This window comes from Cynocephalus volans, chromosome 7 (assembly GCF_027409185.1).
Source record: "Cynocephalus volans isolate mCynVol1 chromosome 7, mCynVol1.pri, whole genome shotgun sequence".
NCBI lineage: Eukaryota > Metazoa > Chordata > Mammalia > Dermoptera > Cynocephalidae > Cynocephalus > Cynocephalus volans.
Window position 1 is genome coordinate 74,059,336 of NC_084466.1, and position 25,828 is coordinate 74,085,163.

Genomic DNA, 25,828 nt, shown 5'->3' on the forward strand with positions numbered 1-25,828 from the left:
GAGTGAATGCAAAATTTGTAATCAAAAATATAATGAAATTTCAAGTTGCAGTGGGCAGCTTCGAGGTATGTCCCTGGACAGTCCACCGATTTGCCTAAACCCCAAGACAGAATAATCTGTACTTTTAAAAACCCGCTCCTCCTCCGTCCCTCCCAACCAGAGCTTCAACTGAAGCAAAGAAAGGCGCAGCCACGCTTGGATCCAGCATTTCCTTGACAAGGGCTAAGAGTCCAGGAAACACTGGGCACCGGGCAGTGTTTAGAAGACACCAAGACCAACAGGGGGCAAGAAAAAGGTGACATGTTCTCGACCCCTTCACACTCAGGTGCGTAGCGGAAGCAGAGCCCTCCTGGTTGTCCCTGAGCAAGGCGCGTCCCCTCCACCAGGAAGGGAAGAGGAAGGGGGCCGCAGCCTTCCGGCCTTGTGAGACGGCTGCTGGCGAGGGGCGTTCGGCGGGAGCGCGAGCCCCTGCTTTCCTCCCAGCTATCCCTGGCCGCCCGGTCTCTTCCCGCCCGGCCACCCGCGGGCGACGCCCTATGACGTCACCGCGTGACGGGGGCGCCGGCGCGGGAACCGCGACTGTGAGGCAGTTAGCCATGGAGACGTCTCGTGCCAAGCTGTTTTCTCCTTCCCTGCTTGTGGCTGTCCGTTGAGGTCTTTTGCTCTAAGCCGTGCTGAGGGGGAGGACGCGAGAGGTCTCTGGCCTGACACCATGGGGGAAGGGAGAAGCGACAACTTCGACGGTGTGAGCACCGACCGCCTTAAGCTGGAGCTGCAGGAAGAAATCCACATGAAGTGAGTGGGCGGGCGGCGCGCGGCTCCCGCGCGGGTGTGGGGTCCGCTCCGCGCCCCCGGGACCCCTCCCGGGGCGTCCTCAGCGCCAGCGCCGGGTAGGCCCAGCCGCGCAGGGCCGAAGCCACTGAGGTCCGTGTGAGACCGCGTCGTGATTAACACCTGGGCACATAGGGCGACTTCCAAAAACAGCATTTTTTGCCAAAGATTCATTTGCCTCTGACTCACTAAGCCATGGTATTATAAATTTAGGCAGGTTTGGAGGTAGGGTGTTCTTCTGCCTTTAGGATCAATCAGATGCAGTGTATTATGTCCATATACTTTAATGCTACAATAAGTGTTTGGTTTTGATGTTCCACTAAATTCAGGTTTTATGTTTAAAATGTCAGATTTGCTTTCATCCCCTTTAGAACTTCAGAAATGGTGACATTTTGTAAAAATGGTGCCCCTCATATATGCCTTTTAAAACAATATTAGTACTTTGTATTTGTAAGAACCCAAATGCCCCAAGGGATCACACTGAGGAATGTAAGAACCCAAATGCCCCAAGGGATCACACCCTGATCACATAAGTCCTTCTTGGCCACACCCCATCATGGCGCTGGTTGCCCTCTAAGTAGGGATTGTATTTTAAGCCAATCAGCCTTCCCTAAAAGCCCTATATATATGTGTGTGTGCCGCCTAATAAACGAGCTCTCTCCGGTGGATCGTCAACTGGTGTCGACTCGTCCTTTCAGTATTATTAAATCTTTGAAACTTTTAAGAATTTTTAGAAAGCAATCCCAACCCCATCCACAAGCCCCGTGAGAATTAGATTTATCTTGTGTCCCCATAGCATCCTCTGCTTTCTTCTATTGTAGGTCCAATCACACTATTTTAATTGCCTCTTTCTCTGCAAAACTATACACATCCTGACGACAGGTTCTGCGTATTTTCTGAGGCAGTAGAGTATCAAAGCAAGTACTTTAGAGGAATCCTGCATAAACTCAAATCCCAGTTCTTAACCACTGAGTAGCTCTGTGGTCTTGGATAAGTTAATTAACTTCTTTAAATCTCCGTTTTCTCAGCTCTAAGACTGGTATACCAACAGTTATCTCATTTGTATGGGTTGTTGCTAGGGTGGAGTGAAATGTGCATGAAGAACTTAGCACTGGCTTGTAATAACACTAAGTGGAAGTTAGCTGCTGCTTTGCTGTTGTTCTGTTCACTTGTTCACTTTAGTATCTTCAGCATTTTGCACAATGTCTTGAACATGATAGGCATTCAAAAATATTTATTGACTAAATCATTCTGTCATCATATGGTGGTAATGAATGTGCTATTTACTGATGTCCTGGATAGCTAACCTCTGGGACGCTTTTTTTTTTAATGTTGTTTGTGTATATTTTTTTATAAGTGTTTTCTTTTTTTTCTCTATGTTTCAGGTTGTCAGTTGTTACCTATTTCCCTAGCTATTCCTTCCTATGATAACTTACAGCTTCTAATTTGCTGGGTTCTGAGAAATCAGATAACCAACTTTTGGGGATCATATTTAAGTGTAAAGGATTTCCAATGATTGTCTGAGGGGCTTTGAGCTTTAGTGCATATTTGTGCCCTGCAGGAACTGGCTAATCAGAAGCCTTCCTTTGTTTGACTCTGTTTCTCAACCATGCCTTCAATAAATGATGTTTCATAATAAATTGCTCCTAAAGTAGTGGTGGGCTGCTATGTATTATTCTTCTCATGTTATTTTTAATTGAGTCATAATAAATATTTCTAATAACAGGGATATAGTGCAACTCTCAGTGCTTGAAATAAGACACAAGATAGCGGAACTGGAAGCCAAACTCAAAAATGAAGGTATATAAGTAAATATTTATATTTGTAACTCCTGTATAATTATTGTTCATTTTACCAAGATGCATAGTGCATTAAATTACATATATTGAATAATAGTACCAAGATTTAAGTGTTGCTTTTTGGTGGCATTAATAATAACTTATTATAGAGGCTTTAAAACTAATATTTCAGAATGTCAAACCTATTACTATATAATTATTTTCCTACTTTACACGTTCAAAATGTTCATCAATTAACAAAACCTTTCTTACATGACATCAATATATTATTTCCTTAGTAAAAATAAAATATCACAAGTTTTTTATTCAACTCAAGTAGTAGCATTCATATCTTAACTTCTGGATTTGGGATATAACTTAAAAATCCTTATTAAAAGTGTTGGCTATTTGTATTGGAAGAATGTGTGTGTGTGTGTGTGTTGGGGGTTTGCATACACACACATCACCCACACACATATATCCTTAAAATTTATAATGTATACAAGATATTAATTCATAGCACAAATATAAATGAGACCCTGCCATGTGTCAACACTTTGCATGGAAGACCTTTCCTTTTCCTGTTCAAAAAAGGTTTACTGACTATTGGGAGAAACCGTCAGACTAAAATATGAATGTGCAAAGTGATAAAAGTTCTGCATAAGTAGAAATGGAATCTCAGGGAAGGGGAACCTAAGACAACCCAGGTGAAGACAACTTTGCCAGAGGAGGCAGTGCTTGAAAAAATGCTAAAGAACAGGAATTTATTATGGTTATGGAGGTGGGCTTTGGTTCTTAAACTCATTTATACTTCTCTCTTCCTCTGTTGGGGAGCCATGAACAGTATGGTTCAGTAGCCATATGAGAAATAAAATGCCACTTTCCATCAGTAACAAGGGCTCTGTTAAAGCTTGATTGGAGAACACTACTCTGTCCCAAGGCTGAAGTAGCCTTATCTATGTCTTAGATATAATGGCTCTGTGGGGGCAGACTCTGAGTACACTTACCAAGTAGTTACACTGGCAAGGATAGCTGGAATTTTCTCATCACCCAGTTACTGATAAAACAGAAGGCATGCTCACAGATACACATGCAGCGTAATAACTATGCCCACTAGTAAGATGTAGCTCAACAAATCGTATTTTCAGCAGTTCTCATGGGGAGGAGCTAGTATGTGGGTACAAAGAGAAAAGGTCAGAATGGTAGGAGAGAAAGTTCTTTCCTTTCTGAGCCAAAGCTAAGGCCTAAGGTGAAGGGCAGAAACATTTACCCCTTCATTAACAACTAAGGCCAAAAACTGTCAGGTGAGGTGGTTATTATTATCCCTGTTTATGGACGAATGAAGTTCAGGAATTTAAATAACTTCTACGGTCATATAGCCAGTTAGTGGTAGAGCCATGATTTGATCCTAGATCATCTATCTACCATTACTACTATTACTACTACAATTGCCGTCTACCACATCAGCACGAAAACAGTTCTGGTTATCTCCTGCTGTGAAGCAAACCACCCTATAATTTAGAGGATTTAAACAAGTTATTTCTCATAATTCTGTGGATTGACTGGGTTCACCTGAATGGTTCTTGATTGGCATTTCTCATTGCTTGCCGTCTGATGTTGTATGGGGCTTAGTCATTTGCAGATTGAACTGGGCTGATCATTCCAAGATCACTCACTCACATGGCTGGCATCTGATACTAGGTGTTGGCCGGGAGCCCAGCTGGGACTGCCTATCAGAAGTGCCTCTTGTACCTTTTGCTTCTCACAGCCTGGTTGCTGGGTTCTGAGAGAATGTATTCCAAGAGCAAACATTACAAAGACACAAGGAGAAACTGCCAGGCCAGTTAAGGGCTACTCCCAGAACTGGCACCGTGTCATATTTACTTTATTCTATTGGTCAAAATAGTCACGGATTCAAGGGGATGGAGCAGTAGACCGGTTGTCAAGATCACAGAACAGCATATGGGATGGATATATTATTGTGATCATCTTTGGCAAATACAATCCAAACATAAGGCCATTTGAGGAGAATGCTAAGTAATTGATAAAGATGGAACATAGATTGTAATGAGAATGTGGAAGGAGACAACATTAAGGTTTACGAAGGGGACCAATCAAGAAGTCTTTAATGTGATGCTAATGAATTTCTATTTATCCTGAAAGCAACAGGGCAATATTAGAGGAGTTGAAAATAAATTTATTATCGTTTTAACATTGTAAAGGAAATACATGCCCAAGTGATAACTGTGGGTACACCCACTGTTTAGGTAATTTTTTCACACTTTCTACTCTACTCAAACCTCCACCACCTCTCCCCCCATTCTCACTCTCAGCTTATGAGCTTACTCTCCTCTCTCAAAAATAAAAGAGAAGCAATCAGAAGAGGACTTCCACATGTTTCCACCAACAAAGCTACCCACTTACCTGCATCTGTGCACATCCTATGGGTGGTCTGTCCTTATTCTTATCTCACGTTAAACCCACCACTTGTGCAATAGATCCCATCTACTCTCACCTACTCACTCCAGCGATGGTCCCCCCGTCTTTCCTGCACCATCTGTTTTCCCAGCTCTACTAGATCATTCGCAATAGCATACACACATGCTGAATTTATTTCATCTGAAGAACAGATGACACACCTCTTTTGACCCCACCTTTCACCTTTAACTATAATCCTCTTTCACTGCCCCATGTGTATCAAAACTCTTCAAAAGAGTAGTTTTCTATCTCCACTCTTTCTCATCTATTTATTCCTGTTTAATTTGATCTAGATTGTAACTGGATTAATTTTAGGTGTAACGGCAAACAAGGTCTCCATTGATTTCCAGTTTGCTAAATCTAATGTCAACTCTCCATCCTCATCTTACTTGACCTATCAGCAGCATTGCCACAACTGATTATGACCTTGGTCTTGAAACCCGTTGTTCACTTGGCTTCTGGGACACCACTTTTTCTTGGTTGTCTTCCTACGTACTGAGCACTCTTCATTTCTCTTCATCTTTCTAATTTCTAAAAACTTGGAGCACCCCAGGTCTCAGTCCTCTGAATTTTCTTTGATACTGCACCCACTACTTAGATGATCTCCCCAGTCATATGCTGTTAAATATTATCTATCTGTATGCTGACAGTGCACAAATACACATCTCTATCCTGAACCTCTCCTTTGAGCTTATTTGAGACTTCATTTGTAGATTAGTTTCCATCCCCAAACTCCTTTGGTTATTAGGTAATATATTAATTGATCAATTTTTTTTAACTTGCCTCAGTAAATGCTTAAAATTTTTTGATAAAATTGAATTTGTTATTTCAAAACAAGGGAAAAAATACTTTTATTTATCTCAAACTGGCATAATAATGATGAAACATTAGAGGCATTTCCATTCTTGGGGAAAAAAACAAAGATGCCTGCTGCCAGGATTAAAATTTAATGTTTGAAAGTTCCAGTCAAGCAAAAAAATATAAAACAGAAATAAGAGTTATAGCCATTAGATGATAATAAAATAAAGTTATTATAATTTTTAGTTTCATAATTTAATTTCCATAACTTTCCAGAGGATCAATTGAAAAGCAAGTATATTAGTGAAGAATTAGAAAATGGCTGGATACAGTAATAGAAGAAATGTTTATTTTAAATACAAATGCCAACAATAAACAGTTGAAAATAGGGTTTTTAAATCACCCCACCCACAATTCCAACCCAAACCATAAAATATCTGATAATATCCTTAAACAAGAAATATACGAGACCTACATGAAGAGATAGCAGAAGGCTATGATTAAAACCAAATAATAACAGTTCGATGTGAACCTCACCTTATTCAACATAAGAGATTTCATACTGGAGAGAAACCCTAGAATATAATAAAACTGGGAACGTTTGCAGCCTTACCACATGCCTTGCTAAGCTTCTGAGAATTTTTGTTGGTAGGTGACACACAAAGCAGCAAAGAAAAAAAAAAAAAAACCTTCTGACTTCCTGTTAAGATGGTGAAATAGATGGTCCCCAGCGTCACTCTCTCCCACAAATCAACCAATTTACAACTATAAAAAAGTCAAGCTGGGGCCACTAGAGCTCAGGGAAGAGGAGGAGAGACCTATGGAATGAATGAAGGCAGGAGAAGCCACAATGAGAGGAAGAAAAAACTGCTCTGAGTGTTTCGAGCCCTAGCCGCTTCCAGGCTAGAGCTGCTGAGAGCATGGAGCACAGAACCAGCAAAAGCCACAGCTGTGCCCTTTGGATGAAGTTGCTTGGAGGCAACAGGGGAGAAGAGGGCCTTGCACCCCCAGGGCAGCAAGACCACGAATAGGGTTCCCATGGACCCACATAAAAGTGAGGAGCCACAACAACTGAAAAAAAGGAGCCACTCAGAGACCAGTGAGTCATCGCAAGGGACTGAAGCACAGCCTGTCCCATGGGAAGTGTTTGCAGGACGGGCAGTGGGTGAGACAGGCCCACCAGGGGAACACTGGGGCACAGCAAGGACAGCTGATCTGCCCCCCAATCAGCACAGGACCACTCAGAGGAGACTGGTCAGGAATACAGAATTGCATGGGGTACAGTTTGAATAGTCTCAGACCCAGACCAGAGTTTCTACACAACCCATGTGCACCAGATCACATGAGAGCCGGAAGTGCCTATAAAGCCAGCCATTAAACCCTGAGCTGCACAAAAACCCTTCCCTAGGGAAACAGCAGCAAAGCAGCAATTTAGCTAAACCACACAGCTCAGTTACTGGTATCCACAGGAAGTTCCCCCATTTTAGAAGTAAGCAAAGGACAACAAATTAGTTCCAACACAGAGGTTAAGTGGTGGGAACAGCAATTAATCCAACACAGAACTGAAAGAAAAAACAAAGTACCCACAACCAGAGACAAAGTTTGATATTAAATAGTAAAGGTCTAAGTTCACGAAAGAACACCTATAACACCTAGAAGGACTGGAAGTTCCCTGAGCTACCAAGCCAGAAACGGGGGAGGTCTGGGGGCTCAGCAATGCCCACTGACACCTGCAACCAGTCCTGAGGGCCTCAGCCATGTCCCCCCAACACATGCAGCCAGACTTGCAGCGACCACCACTGAGCCACCACAGGAAGCGCCTTGGGCTCTCCTGAGCTTAGGTGGGGGGGGGCCTTGGGCCTCAGCCATCCCCCTCAGACACCTGCAGCCAGCCCAGTGGTGACCACCGAACAGCTGCAGGAAGCATCCTGGGCTCTCCTGAGCTGGGGTGGTGGGGGACTGAGGGCCTTGTCCACAACCCTCTTGACACTTGTAACCAGCCCAGCAGCGACCACTGAGCCAACCCAGGAAGCACCCTGGGTTCTCCCAAGCCAGGGCCGTGGGGGGCTTAGGGCCTTGGGCACACTCCCCCTGACACCCGCAACCAGCCCACTGGTGACCATTGAGTTCCCGCAGGAAGTGCCCTGGGCTCTCCTGAGCCAGGAAAGTGGGGTTCAAGGACCTCGGCCAGGCTCTCTCCCTACATGTGCAGCCAGCCCAAGCAACAACCACCAATCCTCAGCAAGAAGGGCCCCGTGTTCCTGAACTGGAGTGGTGGGTGGTGTCGAGGGCTCTTGCCACATCCCTCTGATACTGCAGCCAGCCCGGCAATAACCAAGCCACTGCTGGAAGCCCCCCAGTCTCCCCTGTGGGAATGAGGGGGTGCCACAGGCCTCAGTCCTGCCCCTCCTACTTCCTCCTCCTTCCATCACATATCCTTCCCCTTTCCCCTCTTCTCCTCCCTCCCAGCTGTTCAACTGCTCCACAACATCCTAGAATGTATTAATAAAACTACATTTTCTTTAAAAATAAAAATACCACCTCCTTATAGTTAATGAACTAAACTTACTGCTCACTACACATCAGGAAATTTCTACTGAGTAAACATATGTAACAGCGTGGCTGTGCTCAAGTCCCTGAGCATCTGAGAATCCATATTAGAAAGGAAAAAATGCTAGAAGGTAAACCATACAAAGAGCATAGATTTTAGAATCAGATGGCCCCAAGATTTAAAACCACAGCTGTGGAAATTAAATGTGTAACTTTGAAGAAGTTACTTAAAGCCCTTTTGGTCTCAATCTCCCTATCTGTAAATTGGTGGGGAAAAAATATAACAGAAAAATAAGTAATCCATAGGGATTTTTGAGGAAAAAATATGTGTAAAGATTTTACAACCTTGGTTGTTATTAATATGATAGTAAGAACAGGGACATGTACTTTTCCTATGTAGGAGGATTGAATATTATAAATATGCTCATTCTCATCAAATTAATTTATTGGTATCATGTAAGTCTTATCAGAACACCCAGGGCTTTTTTCTTAAATAATTTATTCCAGAATTAACTGGATGAATAAATGGGCATGGATAACTGATAAGAAATTGGGGGAGAGAGATTCTTACAAGATATAATAAAGCTATAATTATTAAAACTGAAAATAAATCAAAGGAACAGAATAGATAGTGTACTAGTCTGTGCCTACACTACCATAACAAAGTACCACAGATACTGTGGGTTAAACCACAGAAGTTTATTTTCTCACAATTCTGGAGGCTAGAAGTCAGATCAAGGTGTTGGCAGAGTTGGTTTCTTTGGAGTCCTCTCTCCTTGACTAGTAGATGACCACCTTCTCCCTGTGTCTTCAGGTGGTCTTTCCTTTGTCTGTGTCCTAATCTCTTCTTATAAGGACACCAGTTGTATTGGATTAGGGCCCACCCATGTGACCTCACTTTACCTTAATTACCTCTTTAAATGCCCTATCTCTAAATACAGTCACATTCTGAAGCACCCAGAATTAGGAATTCAGCACATGAATTTGATGGTTAGGCGGATGGAGTGGGGATGTGAATGTTGGGACAGAATTCAGCCCATAATGGAGTGTTTCGTTTTTTAAAACCATATTATAATGCTGTAAAATTCAAGGCCAGGTTGTTAACTTAAAAAAAAAATCCTGTAGCTCTATTTATAATAGCCAAGATATGGAACCAACCTAAATGCCCGTTGCTAGATGACTGGATAAGGAAAATGTGGTATATATACACAATGGAATAGTACTCAGCCATTTACAAAAATGAAATTCTACCATTTGCAGCAGCATGTATGAACTTGGAGAAAATTACGTTAAGTGAAATAAGCCAGGCACAGAAAGAGAAATACCACATGTCCTCACTTATAAGTGGGAGCAAAGAAAGAGAGAGAGAGAAAGGGAGAGAGAAAGAGAAAAAGAAAGAAAAAGAGAAAAACTACAATAAAATGTTGAACTTTCAGGAGAGAATAGATCTATAGTTACTAGAAGTGGGAAAGGGGGAAGGGTTAGGAAGTAAATGGGTAAGGGACGCAAAGAGAAATTATGATTTGTGAGATGAGCATGCTAATAATATTGCTCATCACATACTATATATGAATACTGATAAGTCAGCTCTATACCCCATAAATATTTTAGTCAAAAATAAATTTTTTAGGGAAATAAAATCCTTTCAGTTAGTCTTTCAGTTACCTATGAAAAAAGGGGAAAACCATTTTCATTTATGACAATTGTGGGAGATACAAGGGTACTTCAAAAAGTTTATGGAAAGATTCGTATCATCTCTTAATTCTATTTTTCCATGAACTTTTTGAAGTGCTCTCATAGATTATTACAAACAAAACCTGCACCATACACTGAAATGAGAAAATACCAGATGATCAGTGTAATAGTCTGCTCAGGCTGCCATCACAAAATACCACAGACTGAGTGGCTTAAACAACAGAAATTTACTTTCTCACAGTTCTGGAGTCTGGGAAATCCAAGATCAAGGTGCGAGCCAATTCAGTTGCTAACAAGGGCTCTCTTTCTTCCTTGCAGACATCTGTCTTATATCTGTGTCCTCACATGGCAGGAAGAGAGAGAGAGAGAGAGAGAGAACACCCTAATGTCTCTTCTTATAAGGACACTAATTTTATAGAATCAGGGCCACATCCTTATGACCTCATTTAACCTTTATCACCTCCTCATGGGCCCTGCCTCCAAATACAGTCACATCAGGGGTTAGTTCTTGAACGTACGAATTTTGGGGGAACATTAAATAGTGTGTAACAACCATGAAACTATCACTTTCTAAATACTATCTTTCCTTCTACCCACCACCAACAAATAAGAACTTTAGCCTGCCTGCCCAATTTAGGAAAGGGCTTCTGGGAAGATAACTGGGACCAAGGAGCCAATTAACAGGAATGTTTTATTGGGATTTTTATCATCACAGGGACCTTTAAAAGAGCTAAAGAAAAGTAATGAGTTATTCAAGAAATTCTGTTTGGAAAATTGGTGTAGTATTGAGAAAACAATTTATTTAGGTTGTCACTGCATACTTAATGCTAAAAAATTCCAGGTGAATTATATAGTTAAATATATAAAAAAAGATAATATATGAAAATGAAGCTGGGTGAGATATTAGTAGCTAAGATGATGGACAAAAGGTCTATATTTTCACTACATCTATATCCACTGTAATTCCATTAGAAAACACTAAGCTTCCAACAGCTAAATATGAGTAGGACATAAAGAGACAATTCATAAGTATGCAAAAATAGTCAACTTGTCTTTTAGTCAAAGAAATTTGAACTGAAACATACAATTTGTTGCCTACTGAAGAAGTAGAGATTTTTCAAAAAGTGAAACAGGCTCTTTATACATTACCAGTAGCAGTCTAGTACTACCCCTTTGGAAAGCACTTTTTGGATAAATTTCTTATAATGATGAAGAAGAAGATGATGAAAATGGTGAAGAAGATGATGAAAACAACTAACTTTTATAGCATTTTCTGTGTGCTCTGCAGTGTTCTACACATTTTACATATTTTAATTAATCCTACTAATATCCTATAACATAGGAACTTTAATTATTCTTATTTTACAGATGAGAAATTTAGGCATGAAAATGGTAAAAACTTGCTCCAAATCACAGAAATAAGCTAGCAAGTTTTGGAGAGGTGACTCAAACCCACTAATCGTACTTCGGGGACTTTTTCCCTCATGAAATTGCCTGAAAGTAGGGGGAAGGGCAGCTTTGCCTGTAGAGATACTCTTTGCTGCAATATGTTCTCCCCTTTTTTGACATGTTGGTATTTTGTTCTTGCTGTTCTCACCTTCTCACCATATTGTTTCTCACTTTCTCTGGCTTCGATCAGAGGTCATTTTCCTTAAGCATTTCCTGATGTTCTTCAGTCTTGATCTTCCATCTATAGTTTCCTTCCACCACCTTCCAGATCAGTGTCCTTCTGTGTATTCCATAGAATCCATTAACCAAAATTTTTCTCAAATGTTCTGGTTTTATGTCTTTTTCTCCCAACTAGTTCTAGTGCTGATTAACAGCAGGGACTGTGTCTATTTTTGTGTCTCTAGTGCCTAGTACAGTGCCACATTAAACATTTGCCTTTCCTTGCTAAAAACATTTTCTTCTTTTACAAAATCTTTTCAAATTAACATAACTTTATTGCTTTAATCATTATAAATACAGTGAACTACACAATTAAACATGACTGAATTATAAAGGCTCAGGTAGAGTGCTATTGTTTGAAGGTGTCTCCTCCAAAATTCAGGTGTTGCCACGATGATAATACTAAGAGCTGGGGCCTTTAAGAGGTGATTATGCCATGAGGGCTCCTCCCTTCTTAATTGGATCAAGGCCCTTATAAAAGAGGCTTCATCCAGCATTTGGTTAGATTGCCCTTCTGCCTTCTGCCACGTGAGGATGCAGCCTCACCAGACCAAGTGGTGGCATGTTGATCTTTGACTTCCCAGCCTCCAGAACTGTGAGAAATAAATTTCTGTTCTTTACAAATTACTCAGTCTCAGGTATTTTGGTGTAGCAGCACAAAACAGACTAAGACATAGAGTCGATTTTCAACCAATTCAACTGTGTTCTTTCTAACACTTCAAAATGTTTTATTTGCCACTGTCGTTTAATTGTTGTTTAATGGGGCTTTCTTGTTTGTTTTTTGTTAACATTGCTGTCTCTCTTTGGAAAATAAAAATAGAAATTTTTATCTAAGAGTTAGGGCTGCACCTAATTTCCTCCTTTTTTTTTCTTTTTTCTTTCTCTTTTTAATTTTCTCCTTTTTTATCAACCTCCCCTTCCAAGGCCAATTCATGAAACTGAACATGAGTCAAACTTCAAGAATTTTTCAACTACAATGTATATTGAGAAGTAAAATAATAAAAAAAGAAAATATGACAAAAAATAAATAAACAATTAAATTTAATTTTAAAAAGAATTTTTCAATTTTTTGTTTGATTTTGCTTTTTTATTGTACTGATTTTTGCCAAGATCCCTCTTTAAGATTGCAGATAATCTGATTTTTCCTTTAAAATGTACAATGCCTGCTTTTGTTTTGTTTGTTTGTAGAGTTGCTGCAGGAGCAATGGTTTCATGGAATTACTGCTCAGAGTATTTATTTTTTCCCTCCAAGAGACACAAATGTTTTGCTAAATATTTATTCTCATAACCTGTATTTTAAATAATGGCTTATTATGAGTATACCTTAGGCCTCCTTAGGTCGATTGCTATTATGCTCAAGGTAAGGGATCATCTTTTTTTGGTGTCAAAGTTTATTGTGGCAGTCTCAAAGACAACACATCTCTTACTTGGGCTGGTTTCAGATGGTTCTGAACTTCCCTATCAAGTCCATTTCAAAAACTTGCTCTTTTTAATTTCCAACCTTATCCTCAGTTGAAAATATAGCTTCTTCAACTACATTGTATATTGATAAATTAAAATTTAAAAATAAAATATAACTTCAACATCACAGGTGAAAAATGATGCAAAAATTACAAACCTTAGTATTTTCAATACCTTTGGGTTATCACAGAACAAAGTGTGGTAGGGAAAGGAAAACTCAATGTGGTTCTTTTTTAGGGGGAAAAAAACCAAAAAAACCAGTTGACCATTAGGAAGTTGACCTGATTGTGGGAGCCAATGCTGTTTTGTGAAAAAAAAAAATTTATTTTTAATCATCAGTTTTGTGGGCCTCCATCCACTTGCTAAGAGATCAGAAATTCCAGCACATTTATTGGTATTAGCCATGTAAGTCAGTGATGGCTGCAGGTTTTGATAAGTTATATACTCTTTATTTTTATGCAATTGCATGTGTCTTTTAATTAATGAATTGTTAATAATGTACACATTATCTTACTGTTTTATGTGGACCCTTCCTCATAGTAAGTTATCAAAACAGCAATGCATTCTCAGGTCAACTTTGGCAATGTGGCAATAATTAGTACTGGTAGGATAGATTGGATGTAGAAATGAACTATTTGCAGAAGGCCAAACAAAGATATGCCAAACTAACTCTAGAAACCAGTCTCAATGATTACTCATTGTCTAGATAGCTTAAGAGCAGATTATACTTTACTCCAAACTCTGATTAGTTTGTATACTTTATGAGAAAGTTGTACACTTTGCTCTAAACTCTGATTAGTTTGTATACTTTATTAGAATGTTGACCTGGAACTAACTGAGCTTACTTTCACACCTATGCAGAGCTGACTTATCTATTACACACAGTAGGGTCCATGATACTTTTAGAAGCCCATGAGATGTTTTAATTTCTTTTGAAATCAGAAGGCTAAAATGAATATGATCCAGTATCGGATTATATTTATCTTTATACCAACAGTAATAAAACAGAATTTTTAGTACTTTTTTATGGAGAAAAGGGTCCACAAAGGCAGAAGTGCCTAGGCCCATAAGGCAGCCCTACAGCAACATAAGACTATTTTCTTCCCATTTTTCATGTACACTACTATTTTTAAATTTTCTCCTTTAATTCAATAGTTTGTATGCCTTTCTGTTTGTTCTTTTGTCTCCTGCAGTCCAGAACCATCTGTGTACACTGAAGGAATTACACATTTGAGTCATACATTGGAGGTTAATTCACCACACTGGGGAACATGAATATTGACATGATTACCTCTAAGACCTTGCACTCATTAACATTAACACATAATAGTATATGTATTATTAGGCTTATCGATATTTGATGATCTTTAGGTCAATAATATTTTTAATGTAAAATGTGGTCAAAATTTATAAACTATACTCAATTGTGCCAAAAATAAATTGCATCTTTAATTTTTTGGTAACCATTATCATCTTGCTATGAAGCCCCCATTCTCATGATGGGAAAGGGGTACTATGACAAAGAGAGACTTCAGGTAGCCAGTAATAAAGATTCCATCTATTTGAGCTCAACAGTACCTTTTGGATATGTTCAGTCATTCAGGGCTTCTCCTTTCTTCTTGTTCCCTAAAGCATTTTGATAAATGGCTTTCAGTGTCAGTTTGGGAGGGTGTTTGGGCTGCTTTCCTTGGTAGAACATATTTGTATAGAGGTTAATGTATAAGGGAGACCTGTGTCAGGGTTGAGGAGGTTGGCAGTAGTGTATGCTAGTATTCTCTTTCTCCTTAGAGTCCTCTATCAACAATTATGTAGCAGAAGTTATCTCGGATGTGTAAAGAACATTCAAAGTTGAAAAGAAACCATTTTTTTTCTCTCTACAAAGCCTGACTTTGAAGGCTCCCAAAAAGTCTTGAAGCTGAACAAAGACATTTTAATTCTAGGCTGTATTCTCCTTTCCCCCTACACATATGCATATGTGACAAATGCTTTGGCATTAGTGAAAAGTTAGTGAAAGAAACTTGCTTAAGGATAACAGAAAATGCCTGAGAAGATAGGTAAATATACATAGTGATACCTTAATTTACTGGTTAAAAGGATACAATTTCAAGTTAGATGAAATTGGGTTTAAACCCCAGTTCCCCTTGTCATCTTAAGAAAAAAAAAATTTTTTTTTGTCTGTTTTTTGGCTGCTGGCCAGTCTAGGGATCAAACCCTGGATCTTGGTATTATCAGCACAACATTCCAACCAACTGATCTAACCAACCAGTCCTTAAACATGTTATGTGACATCTCTGAGCCTTGGTTTCATCATTTGTAAAATAGGTAACTAATTAAGTTTTTTAAAATGAAGATTAAATTAGTTAATATGTGTAAGGCATTGTGTGTTTTACACATAGCAAACATGTAAGTGCTTATTAAACAGACTTCAGAATTCTTTTTCAAAGGCAAAAAAAGAACATAACATTGGATGGGAGTTAATAGTTAATATTATTTAAGGTGTTATATATGGATATTTCAAGCTCCAAGGAAAGAAACATGTTCTTGATATTCCCTCTAATGGAATTCATTATCAGGATACATGAGGAAGTAAAGGACAAAAAGGGGCGGGGAGTAAGGAAGACTAGGAACCACAATAGTCATGGTGAGATCTAGCTGTGTGGCACCCTGAGTGTGTGGGTCTAGTCCCTGCAATCTAGAAAATCCTATCTAACATAGAAATGTGTACTTAAAAAGTATTTCCTTCTAGTTCATCTGTGTTGCTAATAAAGTCAAGTACAGTAACAGAGTAAGACTGAGCCATTCATTTTGTTTTAATGAATAAGTGGGAGGTGGTGTGGTGATCTTAATTTTCCCCTCTTTTTCACTTAGGTAGTGAATGGAAAACCCGTTATGAGACACAGCTTGAACTGAATGATCAACTAGAAAAGCAAATTATTTCTCTCAAAGAGAAAATGGAAAAAATCCGTGGAAATCCTTTAGGTACAAAAGCAATCATGTGTATGTTTTATAAGTGAGTTAGAACTGATAAAATATCAATTGCTCATTTTTGCTTTATTGTAGATAGACTATCTTCTATTCGTGTCTATGAACAAATGCCAGTGGTAAGTAAAAGATGGTTAAACAAAAAGAATAGTTGGAGAAAATTATGTACATTTTTCCCCCGATTCCAAACCAAAGTTTAAGGACTGGCAAGGTCCAAATATTTTTTTCAGGGGGGCTGTTCCTTACTTGCGAAGAATCCTGCAACAAGATGGTTAGCCCTTTGTGACATCTTTTTCCCCTTTGAGAGTTCATTTTAATCCCTGATAAATTAAATTTTTATGTTTTAGACTTTACAAAGCACATTCATTTGCTTTTCATTTATTGAAATATTTACCCTTTAAAATGTAGAGAAACCCGAAAACATGACTTAGTTGGGTCCAAAGCATTCTTAGTAGTCTTATTCGCAGAGCTCTTGCTGATTTTTCTTTCAAGTAAAATACTCAGAAAAAGATGAAAATATTATGAAAAACCAAGGGTACTTTTTATGAAAATGAAAATACAATACTCAGCTGAACTGGTAGGACTTAACATTACAATAATAATAACAACTTGTTTTTAAACATACATAGTATGCAAATTAATTTCATGTACCTTATCTCAGTCTTGCAACAACCCTATGAGATAAAATTTAATATTCCCTTTAATATGACACTAAGCTTAAAGAGGTGAAGGGATCTGCTCGGGCTCACAACCTGAAAGTGTGGAGCCAGATTCTCTCCCTCTAAAAAATCTTGCACCAGTTTAAGTACACTATGCTAAACCAACAGCCCTTCCATACTGCTGATCAGAAGTAACAGCAAATAGTTTGTGAATAGCTATAGGTAGAGCACTAAATTGACAGCCATAGTCACAGGGTTCCTGGTATTCACAGGGTTCCTGAGGACCAGAGCATTTATGGATATTGTTCTTTGAATAACTGTAAACCTCTAGTGAAAGACATAGAGAAATCTTACCTTTTTGCTAATAAATTGGGAAATACGTCTTTTTGCATACCTCTGTTATTTTCAATCCAGAAATACCCTTATTGCTGTGTCTTAGAAAGTCAAGAAAATAACTTTTTTTTTTTATTTGAAAAAAACTATTTTTTTTCCCTCTCTGCCATAGAGTCATATCTCCCTCTTGTGGTATTTAGAAATTGCTGCTAGGGCTACTTTAAGCCTAGTGCCTTTTCTTAACTGCAGGTAGAATTTTAATACTACCTATAGAATATAAAATATTCTGGCTGCCTTCTTCTCAATAACCCAGCTCCAGTCCTAGCTGAAGAAATTGGGTATCACTAGCCCCACAGAGAATAGCAAGTGCTGGTGTGATGTGGTTAAATACTTTATAGCATATCTAAGGAGAATTTAATTGGTTTTCTAACTGCTACCTGAGACTGTCACATATTAATGTTGGCAAAAAATACATTTATTTTTCATAATGGATTTGTGTTATCTATGAAGAAAGTGTGGTTCTCTAAGAGGTTTAAATCCAGAAGCAGAGAATTGTATTTCTCTTCAGTAAAGTACTAAAGAAATATTAGGATAACTGACATTGGGGCCACAGACCAAACAGAAAGAAAAAAGAATGAAAGTTCAGTATAAACGGAACTGGTCCTCTCTATTCTCTGGGCAGATGCCCTGTACGAGTATTCAGGTTTTCTTAAGCAGTGGAATCTAGGAGGGGTTTGTCTGAGCAGCAGGAATTAGGAGTTTAGCCAAGGAGCTGGTGATAGAAGTATTCAGCCTCTGAGCAAAAAGCATTGGGATCCAAGAACCCTATATCCAGTCAAGAGTCCTCTCTTGTCTAGGGACATAAGATATACTAAGTCTTATTCTTTGATATAAAAAACAGTATTTGTGAAATTCACACATATAATATTTGTGTAATACACACATATTTTTGGTTTCCTATTAAATTGATAATTAGAGAAAAGTGCAAAGTGCTTAAATTAGTTGTTTTTGTGAGATAGAGTATATATTCAAGCACCATTTGTTAAATTTACTGAATCTTTATCCTTGTTGTGAATTGTTTAGTCTTTAGGAGTAACTTATATAGACATACTTATAAAATTGATGTCAGTCTGAATACTAATTTTGCGTAACTTCAAACTGCACGTTTGCTAATGGGTAACAAAAGGGATGAACACAAGTTTTTGACCAAGATATGTGTAATATTGAAAAACATTATTTGACAAATATATATGAAATATTAAGTTATTTTCAAACTGGATAATTAAAGTGAACTTGATCTTATTACTTTGGAAAAAGTATTCACTTAAGTGAGAGTGAAAGTTCTAGTCCTTGTTCTTATACAAACTAGCTTGGAGCCTTCAACTTTTTTTTTTGAAGTTTACTTTTCTCATCTGAAGGTAGCATAGATTATATTATCTTGAAAATGTCTTTCAGTGGTACAATTTGTTAAAATTTAATTTTAGCATGATATATCAGTTAAGGGTTGCATTTGGCTGCATGTAAGAGAAACGTTTAAGCATGTAAGTTTTTTTGTTTTGTTTTGTTTTTTGTTTTTTCTCATATAACAGGAAGTACTAGAGGTTTGAAGTCCAGGGTTGGTGCAGTGGCTCTGTAATGCCTTCAGGAATCCAGGCTCCTCCTGACTTTCCACTCTGCCATACTTTTGTGAGTGGCATTTTTCCCCTTTCTCATAAGACGGCTGCTTCACCTTCTCACCTGCCTTACATTCTCACTCAAAGAAAGAAGTAGGTGAAGGGAAAAGGGCAAAGGTGAAAGCCAATCAGGTCTACTTCCCTTCAAAGAGCTTTCCAAGATGCTGTAGCCAGCAATTTCCCTTTACATATCATTGGTTAGAACTGTATCATGTGGCCACCCTCATCTGTAAGAGAGGCTAGGAAATGCAGTGTTTTAGTGAGTGTAACTAGGAAGAAGAGGAGAATGGACATTGGGTATGCAATTAGCTCTGTCTGCCACACAAGGTCATTTAAAATGAATGGCATTTTATTTTAAAGTAATATGTATTCACTTGATATTATTTGGAAAACAAAAAGGCAAAGAAAAAGAATATCTAACATATCTACTGTTGACAGTTCATTTTTAGTAATTTTTGTATGCATATATATTGATTAAAAGAACAATAAATCATTCAACAAACAAGCAAACAAAAAAGGGTTTCACATCATTTTTGTTGTTTAAAATATAGTTGTAAATAATAATTTATTGCATAATTTCAAGTGGCTAAAAGAGAGGAGTTCAAAAGTTCTTAATACAAAGAAATGATAAATGTTTGTGATGATGGATATGCTATTTACCCCAATTTGAACATCACACATTGTATACATATATCAAAATATCACTCTGTACCCCATAAGTATGTACAATGAAAAAATAATAATTAAAAAATATATAATTATGACCTTACTGCATGGACAATTTTGAATTCTATAGTAATCAGGACAATTAAATGAATTATTTCTTGTTTTGCTTTCTTCATGTACATTTTCAAAGGCCAAATTATATATTCCATTGTGTTGGAATGTCAATGTTCAATTAATTTTCCCTATAACTGAATATTTTAGGTTATTTCTGGTTTTAATTTTGGATAAAACAAAACCCACAGAGTATATTATGGCAAACAACTATGTACTCTTGTATTAACAAATCTTTAGATCTTTGCCACTTTTGATTTCAAATGTTTTAATAAAAAATATAATTTATGTCAGGGTCCCTTTTATTCCCTTCCCTGTCTCCTTTCCTTTTTTCTTCTTTATAGGCAAGTACTATCATGGATTTAGTATATGTCATTCCAGTTTATTTTTTAAATCTTTCTACATATATTTTCTGCCTAAAAATGCATATAAAAAGTATAATACTGAACATATCATTCATTATTCTACTTGCCTTTTTATTCTATCCATATTCATATATAAAGATCTAGTAAATTTTATCTGTTGCATAGTATTCCATTATATGTATATAAACTAATATAGTTAATTTCTCTATTGATGTACATTGAGGATTTTTCAAAATCTTTTTTTTTTTTTTTTTTTAAAGACAACCGGTAAGGCAATCTTAACCCTTGACTTGGTGTTGTCAGCACCACACTCTCCCAAGTGAGCCACGGGCCGGCCCTTTTCAAAATCTTATTATGACAAACATTGCCACAGTGAACATCCTTATAAATGTGTCCCAGTACAAAGTGTTCCTCTAGGGTTAGCAAACTTTTCTGTAGTGGGCGGGATAGTAAATATTTTTAACTTTGAAGCCATATGATCTCTGATCTCCATTGCAGCTACCCAGCCTTGCTGCAAAAGAAGCCATAGACAATACCTAATAGGTGAGATGTATTCTATAAAAATCTTGGCTTACAAAAACAGGCAGCAGTTAGATTAGGCTTTTAGGCTGTAGTTTGCTGGCCCTTGCTTTGGGGCAGTGGTCCTCAAACTTTGGTAGGTAACGGAATCACGTAGGGCACTTCATAAAAACACAGAGGCCAAGCCTTCTCCTTCAACCAGCTTGCCACCTCTGTGCATTCTTTATTTATTCTCCAGGTAATTTTGATATACACTGAAGTTTGAGAACCACTGCTCGAAGCATACATATACTTAGAGGTGCAATTTTGAAATCATGAAATATGTATGTTTTCAAATCTTCAAATAATTAAAAAGTCCCTCTGAATTGATCTATCTAAAGACACCCCAGATCTATGGTTAGTTCAGTATGGTTAGTTCAGTATGGTGACGGGAGATGAGACTGGAAATATTTGCAGGGACTAGATAATAAACGATTTTGTATTCATGTTAGAGAGCGTGAACCTTCTTTTATATGTGATGAGAAGCTATTGAAGTATTTTATGGAGAGTTTAAGAGCTCTACCCCTACCCCCTGCCCAGAAATGGAGAAAGGATTCCCCAGGGTTGGGTGAGAATTGAGGCAGAGAAACCAGTTAGGATGCATTTGTCATAGTCTAGGTAAGGGGAGGTGAGTTATTTAGCTTGGGCAGTATTATATGGGGATGCAGCAGAGGAGACATATTAAAGATATACTTAGGCATGAGGGTTTTATGAACACATGGATGCTGAAGTGAGACTGGGAGAGGATTTAAGAACGATCAAGGTTTCTGGCTTGAGTACTTTTGTGGATTACAACGAATGGGACTGTAGAAATCAGAACGAGTTGGGATGTTTGAAAATGATGAGTTTAGTTTTGTTTGTGTGTGTTACACAGATGGCAGTGGTTGGAGAGCAACCAGAAATAGTTTTGGACTACAGAAAGTTGTCTCTCAGAAAATAGAGATCATAAATGCCCCTCAAGTCATGAAAGTACAGAGATTATTCAGGAAAAAACAGGATTGAGGATGGAACCCTGGGAAATACTAACATTTAAGGTGTTAGCTAAGGAGGCAATTTAGTGAAGATAATTGAGAAGGAAACATTGAGAAAGGATGAGAGGACAACTGAAAGAATGATGTCACACAAGCCAAGGAAGGAGAAGGTTTTATGAGAGTTCAGCAGAAGGATGTTCTTCAAGAAACTTCTGGTGCGGGATAGGATAAAGCAAATCATCCAAAGTTGAGGTAAATTACTCAAAGAAAGTACACCGGTGCCTACTGGAGGATAAGATACTGGGAGAACATGTGGTGTAGTGGAAACATAGGGGTGGGAATGTGGAGTGAGCAGAACCTACTTCACCTAGAAGCACAGCTTTTGGAATCAGACTGTCCTCGTTCACATTCAGAGTATGGGACACTGAGGAAATTATTTCATCTCTCCGAGGCTTAATTTCCTCATCTGTAAAATGGAGTTAATTAAGCTCTCTTGCAAGGTTGTTGTGAAGATTATTAGAGTTATATAAAACAAATAGCAGAGTGCCTGACACAGTAAGCACTGTGTTAGTTCCCTTCCTTCTTTCCCTTGATAAAGGAGAAGTATAATTTCATTAAAACAAGTCTATTGTGAAATTATCCTTAACCCATTTGGAAGGAACAAGAGGTAAGACCCAAAGATGTGCAATCTATTTTCACTTATTAATCCGTGCTGTTACATAAGTTGTGAATATTCGGGTACCTTTTCAAAACTACAGTAGAATTTTGTGGTTCTTAGTACCCGTCCAGAAAGCAGGGTCTTGAGTAGGGTTTTAACACTTTTAATAAAAAAGCACAGAACCTCTACTTCTCCTGGGCTAGCTGGGTGTAGATTTTTCCTTTCTTCTGTTTGTGTCCACCAGAAAAAAGACCTAGTCCTTGTCTAATGTTCCTTCCAAGAACTTCTAAATGTGTCCAGCAAAGACCAGTAGCCATTCAATGAAAGACTAGAATCTGTCTTAAGAATTCCATGTAACTAAAAGTTCAGGATAATTCAGTCTCCAATGAGCGATAGCTATTTTTCAGGTTCTGGCTTGGCACTCCAGGTTTCTTCATTTGTCTCTAGTTGGAATACAAAGCTAAGGGCTCAGCTGAGCTCTTTATCAGAACTTGATGGCTCCCACTATATAGCCCCACAGACGGTTCCTCAACAATATTTTGAGTAATATTTCAGAGCTTTACTGTCACTACTGGCATATGGTAGTGTATGTCTCCTTTCTTAGATCAGTTTATTTACTACTCAAGCTCAGTCCCAATGACGCTGAGCCACAAACAGGAAAATTATTGGCATATCTACTTCCCTACTCCCCTATGTCCAGTACCACCATGTCCTTAGTTGCTGATTAATAAAGAGAGCTGTTGTTCTTTAATTTTCAAACTACATAAGAATCAAGTGAAGCATTTATTAAAAATATACATTCTGAGGCTTACACCCAGAGATCCTCATTTGGTAGGTTTGTGACAAGGCTGAATATTTATATTTTTTTAGCAGGCATCTCAATAGGTTCTATTGGAGAACACAATTTGAGAAAAACAGATTTAGGGGCTATATATAGCTCGTGGAAGAACGTGAAAGACAGCCTTTCTTGTGACAAGAGTTACTATAAAGTCTCGATCAACAAGTACCACCATATCCTTGTGGTCAAGTCCATTGCAAAGGAAGTCATGCTCCTTGACTCATTTTAGAGTCACAAAAGGAAGTCGTACTCCTTGACTCGTTTAGACCCCATATTTCTCTCTGGCTCTGATTTCCCCATCAATGCATTCCCCTTGTCTTCCACTACACCCAGACAGCTTGTATCCTTCAGGGAGACTTCCCACCAGTGCACATCCTCTGTCAATCAGATGGATCCTGCTTCTAAAGCCAACAAGACTAGCTGGTGGTAGGAGGCATGAGGGAGAAGGTATGGAAACAGAGAAACATTATTTAGGAAAATATTGAGTCTCACCTCAAACATTCTCTGGAGGACTCTTGATCAGTTTGTAGAAAATCAATTCACAGGAAGCCAATTTGCTGAAATCCAAATCCTTAAATATGTAGTTATGAATATAATTTTACCTAGCATTTTAAGGGATGTTTGATTTTTAAAAACCTAAGACTTACGGAAATGGCTTAGCATTTAGTATCACTATTGAAAAATATATTCAGAAAAATAATATGTTCGGATTAGAAGTTTTCATGTATGAAGGATTCTTCTTAAAGCAAGTTTTTGGTAAATTGATAAATTTGGAATCTTAAGTAAATTGGTCTCTTTGCAAATTAATCCTTTGACTAATTGACCTTTCTAAGTATTAACTTTTGGCTATTTGCCTAGCTTCCCTTCTGAAGTATGTTTCAGCTTTCCACAGGACAGACCAGAAGACCCCTCTTCTTGTCCTGCTTAGCAGGAGAAGCTTGAAGGAAAAGATGGTTTTTAAGTCTTATAAAATTCTTTAAAACCATCGGGCCATTCTCTTTATCACACACCTGGTCCTTCAGAGAAACAAGACTTTCCCTTCATGTCATTCTCTATTTTGGTCCATTTTATGTTCCACACTCTGACTTCCAGTCTCATTACTCATTGATCTGCTCTATCTTTTCTTCATCCATTGATGTCCCATACCATTTTCCTTACTTTGACATTCATTTCTTTCCTTCATTGTGATCCAGATTCGTCTTTCAGTTGTGCTGCTTTGTGGGGCCCTGGACAAACATCCAGCCCAATTTGGGTCTTTCTGGACCTATTATCTCACTGCACACTCAGTCAGTCATGCTCCCACTGGGCTCACTCTGGTCATTTCCACCTTCAGAATATTCTTAGAAATTTTGTTTATAAAGTCAGGAGTATAGAATGAAACTAGACCCGTACCTCTCACCATATACCAAAATTGACTCAAAATGGATTAAAGAATTAAATATACATCCTGAAACTATAAAACTCCTAAAAGAAAACATAGGGGAAACACTTGAGGAAGTAGTACTGGGTATAGACTTTATGAATACAACTCCAAAAGCACAGACAACAAAAGGAAAAATAAATGGGATTATATCAAACTAAAAAGCTTCTTCACAGAAAAAGAAATAATCAACAGAGCAAAAAGACAACCAACAGAGTGGGAGAAAATATTTGCAAAATATGCATCTGACAAAGGATTAATATCCAGAATATATGAGGAACTCAAACAACTTAGCAAAAAAACAAGTAACCCAATTAAAAAATGGGCAAAGGAGCTGAATAGGCATTTCTCAAAAGCAGTTATAAGAATGGCCAACAGACAACATGAAAAAATGCTCAACATCACTTGGCATCTGGGAAATGCAAATCAAAACCACACTGAGATATCATCTCACTTCAATTAGGCTGGCTAATATCAAAAAGACTGAGAGTAACAAATGCTAGCGAGGATGTAGAGAAAGGGGACCCCTCCTACACTGTGGGTGGGACTGTAAACTGGTGCAGCCGTTATGGAAAATGGTATGGAGGTTCCTCAAACAACTGCAGATAGAACTGCCATATGAGCCAGCAATCTCACTGCTGGGTATATACTCAAAGGAATGGAAATCATCATGTCAAAGGGATACCTGTACTCCCATATTTATTGCAGCTGTATTTACAATAGCCAAGAGATGGAACCAACCTAAATGCCCATCACTGGATGAGCGGATAAGGAAAATGTGGTATATTTACACAGTGGACCATTACTCTGCTATAAAAAGAATGAAATTCTGCCATTCACAGACACATGGATGAACTTAGAGAAAATTTGTTAAGTGAAGTTAGCCAAGCACAGAAAGAGAAATACTACATGTTCTCACTTATATGTTGGAGCTAATAAAAATAAATAAATAGAAGGAAAAAAAAGAGAACAGTCACAATAAGTCTTTGAGCTTGTTAAGGGAAGAGAACAAAACAGGTTGTCGGGGGTGGGAAAAAGGGGAGAAAGAGGGGGGAAAGGGAGGAATTGCTAAAGGGCCATGAAGATCAATTACATTGTATAATGATAAATAATAAAGTCAGGAATATACATTTTAGAAACTGATAACCAGGCATTAAAATTAATGACCCTAAAGCACTGTTGACACCCATTAATATATTGCACTTAAAATATATTAAAGTGATTAAAGTGATATGTCAACTATATAGTGAAAGGATTACTGAAGGGGTCTTGGATTCTCAAGAGTGTGGTATAAACAAAGCACGAAGTGGAATTCCCACGGGCCATCTGTCTGCT

General features: G+C 38.2%; 1 protein-coding gene across 1 annotated transcript in view; it reads left to right on the forward strand.

Moving 5' to 3' along the window:
* The first annotated feature begins 712 nt into the window (after positions 1-712).
* Positions 713-25,828, forward strand: part of CCDC169 (coiled-coil domain containing 169) — a 63,244-nt gene continuing 38,128 nt past the window's right edge. The window contains exons 1-4 of the mRNA XM_063103438.1: positions 713-795; positions 2,558-2,631; positions 16,128-16,238; positions 16,320-16,360. Coding sequence (XP_062959508.1) covers positions 713-795; positions 2,558-2,631; positions 16,128-16,238; positions 16,320-16,360 — 309 coding nt within the window. The remainder of the gene's footprint in view (positions 796-2,557; positions 2,632-16,127; positions 16,239-16,319; positions 16,361-25,828) is intronic.